This window comes from Dama dama, chromosome 1 (genome assembly GCF_033118175.1).
Source record: "Dama dama isolate Ldn47 chromosome 1, ASM3311817v1, whole genome shotgun sequence".
Taxonomy (NCBI): Eukaryota; Metazoa; Chordata; class Mammalia; order Artiodactyla; family Cervidae; genus Dama; species Dama dama.
Genome location: NC_083681.1, coordinates 54,993,354 through 55,001,918, shown reverse-complemented (window position 1 = coordinate 55,001,918; position 8,565 = coordinate 54,993,354). Strand labels below are relative to the sequence as shown.

General features: G+C 44.1%; 1 protein-coding gene across 1 annotated transcript in view; it reads right to left on the bottom strand.

Annotated features, from left to right (window-relative positions):
* Window positions 1-7,170: 7,170 nt before the first annotated feature.
* Window positions 7,171-8,565, bottom strand: part of GVQW3 (GVQW motif containing 3) — a 29,089-nt gene continuing 27,694 nt past the window's right edge. The window contains exon 2 of the mRNA XM_061150716.1: window positions 7,171-7,431. Within this exon, the coding sequence (XP_061006699.1) occupies window positions 7,171-7,431 (261 nt within the window). The remainder of the gene's footprint in view (window positions 7,432-8,565) is intronic.

The window sequence follows — 8,565 nt, the reverse complement described above, 5'->3', positions numbered from 1 at the left end:
ATCTGTTTAAACTAGCCTCATCTCCCCCACCTCCTGCTTCATCCATTAAATCATCCTATTTATTTACAGTCCTTGTTTCAATTGAAAATTATCTTGTGTTTATTATCTGTCTCCCCTCCCTAGAATGTAAGCTCCAGGAAGGCAGGGGCTTGCTCTGCCTTTTTGATACTGTGTTCTCAGCATTTAGAACAGTGGCTGGCATATAAAAGGCTCCCAACAAATATATATTGTCTAGATGAATTGCTTCCTTCCATTCTTCAGGTCTGGAATCTTTCCTGTCTCTCTAGCTGAGTGAGGTATTTCTGCTGTATGTTCTAAGAGGAATGCAGACCTCTCTCATTGTGATTCTTAAAATTACTGTAATTACTTATATCTTAACCCTTGCTGGACTTAAACTCAGCGAAAGCAGAGACCACGTCTTTCTTTTTCATAGTTTCTAGACACATTCCCCAGTGCCTAGCACAGTGCCTGGGATATAACTGAAGGTGAGAGTTGACTTGAAGGATTTGGTAATCATATTATTCTATCAAAGAGTTTGGGAGAAGATTTAGTGATGAGTGTATTGAAACTAAGCAAAAGAAAATAACAGGACAATTATTAACTCTAGGAAAAAGTCCAAGGAAAAATCTTAACAAAAATGGAAGTTCAATCACAAAGTCCTATGAGGCTTGACTATGAATAATATTTACATGGTCAAAATCAGAGTCAACAGAACTGTATTAATTACTTTAGACTTCACAAGTTGTTAACATTTTGACATTTTCCTACACTGGTTAGTAAACAGTAGCTACCCCAAGCTCCCTGAGTACCCCACTGCCACTGTTCCAGCTGCCCTCACTGCCCGCCTTGCACCCCCACCCCCCACCCCCGTTTTAGAACTCCTTGAACCTTCCCAGGGTTCACAACTGCAGAGACAACAGCTAGCACAGCCTGGGGCTTCAGACCCTGCTGGAAAGACCAGAATCTGTTTGGATCAGTCACTGCCTGTGTAAGTAGGCAGTCTCCAGCCCCTCCTGGGCACTGCCTTGGCATCCCCAGAAGGCTTAACTCAGCCTTGCTTGCTACACTTACATGGGCCCAGGAAGTTATGCATAGGAACACCAGGCTATCAGCCAGTGGTCAGCATGCCCCTCCTCCCACACTTCAACCCCCTTTCATAATGTTCTGCCTTCCCCCAGCAGGCTCAAACCTCACCCCCCTTGAGACAGTGGTCCTGGAAAGAATGCTGGCATCTCAGAAGGCAAATATTTTTAATGGTACTCCTGGTCATAATATGTAACAAAGAATTGTGATATAATTATACTGGAAGATGGGGCAGGGAAGTGGTGTTAGAGAAATCTTCCATTGTTCAAAATCAATATACAATGCACTTAAAAATCAAGAAACAAAAGGATAGTTGTATTATTTGGAAAACAGAAGTAAACTCCAAAAGAAACAGCTGGAAGAGTTGAAACTGTCTAGTTATCTCCAAGGAGAAGGGCTTAGTATGGGGAGAGATGGGACAATAATCTACCATTTTTTATTAGAAGCTTCAGAGAAAATTTGACTTTTGAAGTGTGTACACATTCCTTTTCTTTTAGGAGACTATTCCAGGAATCCTGATGAGAGGTGATGGTCAATGGTGATGGCAAGGAGAGAGAAAAATGGATCCAAAGTTATTATTAGGATTTGAATTAGCATAACTTGGTAATTGCCAGGTGCAGAGAGTGAGGGAGGAAAAGAGAGCAGAATCACACAGATTTCAGCATGTAAATTGGGGTTAGAGTAGGACTGCTGTTTTTTTCCTTTTTTCTTTAACATGGAGATGCAATACTTTTATTTATTTATTTTATTTGGCTGCACCAGGTCTTAGTTGTGGCATGCAGGATCTTTAGTTGTGGCATGTGGGGTCTAGTTCCCTGACCAGAAACCAAACCTGGGCCCCCTGCAATGGAAACACTGAATCTAACCACTGGACCACCAGGGAAGTCACAAGGATGACTGTTTCTTGGCAAGCATTTGGATGCCAAGGATCCCTCCAATCACCACATACAGCAAGAGTAACTAACTCTAGTTAGGAGGATTGGAACTAGTTCACAGAGAAGGGATATTTGAGCTGGGTCTTGAATATAGCACAGAAGTTCTCAGTTCCACAAAGGATGAGATCTGTGGTGAGTGGATATGTTAAGAGAAAAGATATTCCAAGCAAGGGTGATAGGGAGTAATAGGAAGTACAAAGGCACAAAAGTATTGGAACATTATTTTGGAGGGAAAATATTGAGTTGTTCTGTGCAGTTGCAGTGTGGGAGATATCTTGGGGAAGAAAATGGTGGAAAATAAAGCAGGAATGAGAGTTTGTGGCCAGAACCCAAGAGCCTGTAATGTAGTCCCAGTGGTCCTATCTCTTGAGTTGGTGGCAAAATAATAGATACAAGGCTTCTGAAAAACAACTTGGAGGGACTTCCCTGATGGTCCAGTGGCTAAGACTCCGAGCTCCAAATGCAGGGGGCCCCAGTTTGATCTCTGGTCAGGGAACTAGATTCTACTGGTCGCAACTAAGTTTGCATGCTGTAACTAAAAGATCCCGCATACCTCAGGTAAAGATCCCATAGGTTGTAACTAAAGATCCATAGGTTGTAACTAAAGATCCCACATGTCGCAATGAAGATCAAAGATCCTGTGTGCCATAACTAATACTCAACATAGTTAAATAAATAAATGAAAATAAAAATATTTTAAAAACTTGGAAATATACATGAGACATTTTTAAAATGAGTCTAACATTTGTTCTGGTGATCCTGTTCCTGGGGGTTGTTTTTTTTTTTTTTTTTTTTTTCATTTATTTTTATTAGTTGGAGGCTAATTACTTTACAATGTTGTAGTGGTTTTTGCCATACATTGACATGAATCAGCCATGGATTTACATGTGTTCCCCTTCCTGAACCCCCCTCCCACCTCCCTCCCCATCCCATCCCTCTGGGTCATCCCAGTGCACCAGCCCTGAGCACTTGTCTCATGCATCCAATCTGGTCTGGCGATCTGTTTCACACTTGATAATATACATGTTTCGATGCTGTTCTCTCAGATCATCCCACCCTCGCCTTCTCCCAGAGTCCAAAAGTCTGTTCTATACATCTGTGTCTCTTTTGCTGTCTTGCATATAGGGTTATCGTTACCATCTTTCTAAATTCCATATATATGCGTTAGTATACTGTATTGGTGTTTATCTTTCTGGCTTACTTCACTCTGTATAATGGGCTCCAGTTTTATCCATCTCATTAGAACTGATTCAAATGTATTCTTTCTAATGGCTGAGTAATATTCCATTGTGTATATGTACCACAGCTTTATGGGCATCTAGGTTGCTTCCATGTCCTGGCTATTATAAACAGTGCTGCGATGAACATTGGGGTGCACGTGTCTCTTTCAGTTCTGGTTTCCTCAGTGTGTATGCCCAGGAGTGGGATTGCTGGGTCATATGGCAGTTCTATTTCCAGTTTTTTAAGGACTCTCCACACTGTTCTCCATAGTGGCTGTACTAGTTTGCATTCCCACCTGGGGGTTGTTCTTAAGGACTACTTTTTTTAAAGGATGGAGTGAGCAATATATATGAGGATATTTATTGCATCATTATTGGAAACAGCAAAAAACTGGAAAACAGGCAACATTTCCATCAGAGAATACCTAAGTAAAAGATGATGCATTCAACCAGTGAATAATAAATATACAGGTTGGAGTTCTTGTCAGAATTAAGGTGGACTCATCCAGGAGGTTTTCTGGGCTCAGTGGTGGTGAGAAAGTTCAAAGTGGGCAGAAGAAGAATGGCAGAAGCAGAGTAGACCCTATGTCAGTCCCAGCAAGGGCAGAGGCAGGGGAGCCACCATTATGGGGCATTTGCCTTTTGGTATCTTATTTAATTCTCACAGCAGTAGCAATCCTATGAGGGTGGTACTAACTGCATCCCCACAATACAGAAAAGGACCTGAGGTTCAAAGGATGGAGTGATCTGCCCAGGGCTATCCAGCTTCGAGGTAGATTCCAGCCCAAGTCTATGCGATGGCAGAGCAGCCAGTGCTTTCCTCTGCACCATGATGCCAAGAGTCAATGACCACGATGTTATCTATGGGGCGTCCCTTTTATATGACGCTGGCAATCTTTCTTCAGTCTTGAGCAAGCAAACAAAGTCAAGATTGTGTGGACACCAGAGATGAACAGTAAGTAGAAAAACAGAAAAAGTTGCATGATACAATGTTGAGCAATAAGAATATGTAATTTTATCAGTGATCAAAGCTGCGCCCCCCAGGGACTTCCCGGCTGTCCAGTGGTTAAGAATTCACCTTCCAATGCAGGTAATATGGGTTTGATCCTTGGTTGGGGAACGAAGATTCCACATGTAGGGCAACTAAGCCCACAAACTTCAACTACTGAGCCCGCACGCTCTGGAGACTACAGAGAAGCCTAGACTGCAATGAAGAGCCCATGTGCCTCCACTAAGATCTGATGCAGCCAGATAAATAAATAAATATTAAAAAATAATAAAGTGCATGAGGTGAAGGTCTTTGTATTTTATTTGATTTATTGGCTACTCTGGATCTTTATTGCTGCATGCAGGCTTTCTCTAATTGCGGTGCTTGGGCTTCTCATTGTGGTGGCTTCTCTTGTGGCGCATGGGGGATCTAGGGTTCACAGGTTTCAGTAGCGATGGCACACAGACTTAGTTGTCCTGCGGCGTGTGGGATTGAACCAAGGATCGAACCTGTGTTCCCTGCGTTGGCAGGCAGATTCTTAACCACTCAACCACCAGGGAAGTCTGAGCTGAAGGTCTTACATTTAGAGAAAAAAAAAAAAGCTGCCTACCCCAAATTGTGCTCACAGTCAATAGCAGGAAGGGGCAAGAAGAAATGGAAACAGATGATGAGTGAGTGAATGCTCTTTCCTCTTTCTCTTATTTTTGAAGTTTCTGTTTTTAATCACTATTTTATTCGCACAATAAAAAATCAATTTACAATGAAAAATGGAAACAGGGAGAAAATATGAAACCCTGGGGTGTCCTGTGGCTATGTCTTGAGACCACCAGTAGCTCCTGGCCTTCCAAAGCCACTTGGATGGCAGCACACTTAAAGAAGTTGGTTTCTTCTGGACAAAGGAGGAAAGGAGAGAAATGTACTGCATGACCCAAGCCAGGAGGCCTCAGGTCCTCGCTGTCATGCTTCATTTGTTGGTGTCATAGCTGCATCGGTGAACCTCTCACCTGGACTGAGGAGGCATCGCTGTAACCAGGGCTTCTTAGACCAGGCCACTTTGTATCTGATGGTTGTTGCTGTTCCCCATTCATTTTTATTGTTGGTTATCCTGGCTTGGATTTGGGCTTGCTAGAGGAAGAGCCAGTATAGGATTCTCTCTGATTGAGGGACAGAGGCCAAGGTGACCTCAGCCAGCGAAAAGAATAGTGAAATAGAAATATCCATGCCTTGGTTTCAGAGCAAGGGTCCAGCAAGTCTTCTTTTGTTCGTGCATACACTCCTTTGTTGTTATTTATTCACTAAGATGCGTCTGACTCTTTGCAACCCCATGGACTGTAGCCCACCAGGCTCCTCTGTCCAGTGGGATTTCCCAGGCAAGAATACTGAAGTGGGTTGCCATTTCTTTCTCCAGGGGATCTTCCTGACCTAGGGATTGAACCTGTATCTCCTGCATTGACAGGTGGACTCTTTACCACTAAGCCGCCTGGGAAGCCCTTACACTCCCTATCTCACTCAGTTTTACTCTGTCCTCTAGATCGCCATTCCTTTCAGGATTCCATGCACTGGCCATGCTATTCCTTCAGTGTAGAGCGCTCTTTATGATGTTTCCTGTCAGAGCCAAAACCCACCCATTCTTTAATAGCACTTCCTTGATAAAGCTTTTCCCCATCTCCTCTTCTGAAATAAATCATTCCCTTCTCTGACTCCCGCAGCACTTGATTTGTGTCTTTCCTATGGCAATTGTAATTTTCTGCAGTATGTTATAGTTATTTATGTCCACGTCTGTTTCTCCCACTAAATGGTGAGTTTCTCAAGGTGGCCATAGAGCCTGTCTTATCCAAGTCTGATTCCCCACACACCCTGGCCAATGCCTGGCATATGGTAGGTGCTCAGTCAAAGTGTGGAATGACATTAAATTAAAATAGCTGAGTTCTTCCTCTTTTTGGGTTGTGGACTCTCTGGGAAAGCTGTTGAGATTGTAGGCAGATGACCAATTGGTTATATATCTGTTTCTTTCCTGTGCATTTTGAAAGGGGCAGGAAGAGGAAGAGAGTTAAAGCTATCTGTGGATCCATATTGCAGAGATTTCAGCCAGGGGTCCTTAGAGAGGGCAGTAATATGAATAATAACTAACATGTGCATAGACTCTGACACTTTCACACCCATTAACTCTGCTGGGTCTCACAAGGACTGTAGGATGTAGGCTGGGTAGGCAATATTTGGCTTGTCCCAACATACAGCTGAGGAACCAAAGGCTCAGAAAAATGATTTGCTCAAGATTACATCAACTCAAAGAAGAGCTGAGACTCCAGGCCAGACCTGTTGATTTCAAATCACACACTCGTGGGGTTGTAGAGGTGACAAGAACACAGAAGTAAGAGATTACTTTTGTTAAATGTTTGTGGAATGAAAGAAGAATACCCACAGTTTAACCCTTGAGAAGGTTTACCTGCATCAGACTCCAGTTGTTGTCCTCATGCATGTTTATTTTCTCACCTAGGGGTTCAGCTCCTCAAAGACAGAATCTATGCCTGCTCCTTTATTTCTCTTCCCACAGCTCAGGCCTTTGGCGGCCCCCTCACTTTTGCTGGGTCTTGGTTTCCATGTCTGTAAAATGGGGAGGCTGAGCTAGAAGTTTAAATCGGGTCACATTCCCACCAGCGCCCAGCATAGAGCCTGGCCCACGATTTCCATCACCCTCCTTGTGGACGACTCTCAGCTCCAACGCTAGAGGCCTCCAGGACTCCAGCTGACATGATGGAGTGTGTACCTTGCACGTCGCAGCCTCTTCCCAGGCTGGCCGTGGAAACTGAGCCTCCTCCAGACGGCAGGGCTGCCCCGCTCACACGGATCAAGTTGGGAGCCTCATTAGTCATGTCAGATGACATAGTTAACACTTGGGGCCAGCACAACCAGTTCATCAAAAGCTCCTATGTGCCTGGCTCCATCACTGCGGCTGAGGAACTACTGTATGTGGAGCAGACAGCACATCAGAGGAGCAGTGCCAGAGTGCTTCCAAATTGGTTTTGATTAATTGCATGGACATGTCTTTAATTGGTGCCAGGGTAGTGGCCAGAGAACTTATGGGAAAGCAGGATGTTATGCTTTCATTCCCTGAAGTCCCATAAAGCAATGAAAGATGAGGAACAGAATCACTGCTCGTTGAAAATTTATCGACCGTGCAGACCCAGAAAACACAAATAACTATCTGAATCGAAACCTAACCTCATTTTCCCAACTCATTGGAAGCCATGCATGTTCCCCTCTGTGCCCCTGCCTGCCTGCTGAGATGTACAACCGAGTGAAAGGTGTGATTTCTGAGAAATGAGTGCTTTAGTGTGGAGACGGCACACTCGGCTTTCCCAGATGGGCGCAGAGGTATCTGGGAAGGCCTCTCCCCTCAGAAACATCTGCTCCTCTGGCACATCAACATCCTTTGAACTGATATCAGATGTTGATCCACTTTGGGTGAAGCATTCATTCACACATTCATTCTTTCTTTTCCCTCCTTGGAGATTTGTATTGAGTGTGTCTTAAATACATAGCACGGTTCTGGGGAATACAGAACAGAGTCAAGTACAGATCCTTCCCTAAGGAAAACAGTTAACTAGGGGAAAACAGAGGACAGGTCCATAGATGATCTAATGCATAATGGTTGCATCACAGAAAATGAAGCATTGAGATTTGCCATCAAGAAGACTGGGGTTCAAATCTTAGCTCTGATTCTTATTTCTTAGTCATCACAGAAGTCACCCTGATTCTCTGAGTTTTAACTACAGAATGGGATAAAAACACTGCACTGTGTAATCATGAAGCTTATAAGAGGTTGCAGAGTTGAAAGAACAGGGTACAGGGCCTGGCATTGATCAAAAAAGGGTTGCCAATTCTGAATAAGCATCACCAGGGAGGTTCTAAGAAAGTGCTATGTGAGAGTTCATGTATTCAGGAAACAAATGTTTGCCAATCACATACTCTGTGCCAGGCTCTAGGGATTTAAGAAAAGAAGTTCTGCCAGCAATGAGACAGGTCCACTAGGTAGCAGCAATGCTGTATAGTACGGCACATGCGTGTGCATGCCAAGTCCTTTCAGTCATGTCCAACTCCGTGCAAACCTATGGACCGTAGCCCACCAGGCTCCTCTGTCCACAGGATTCACCAGCCAAGAATACTGGAGTGGGTTGCCATGCCCGCCTCCAGGGGATCTTCCCGACCCAGGGATCGAACCCCAGTCTCCTGTGTCTTCTGCATCGCAGGTGGAATCTTTAACCTGAGCCACCAGAGAAGCCTGCTATGTATGGTAAGAATGGCAAATCGTTACAGGTGTGCTGACAGAAGCCTGCTC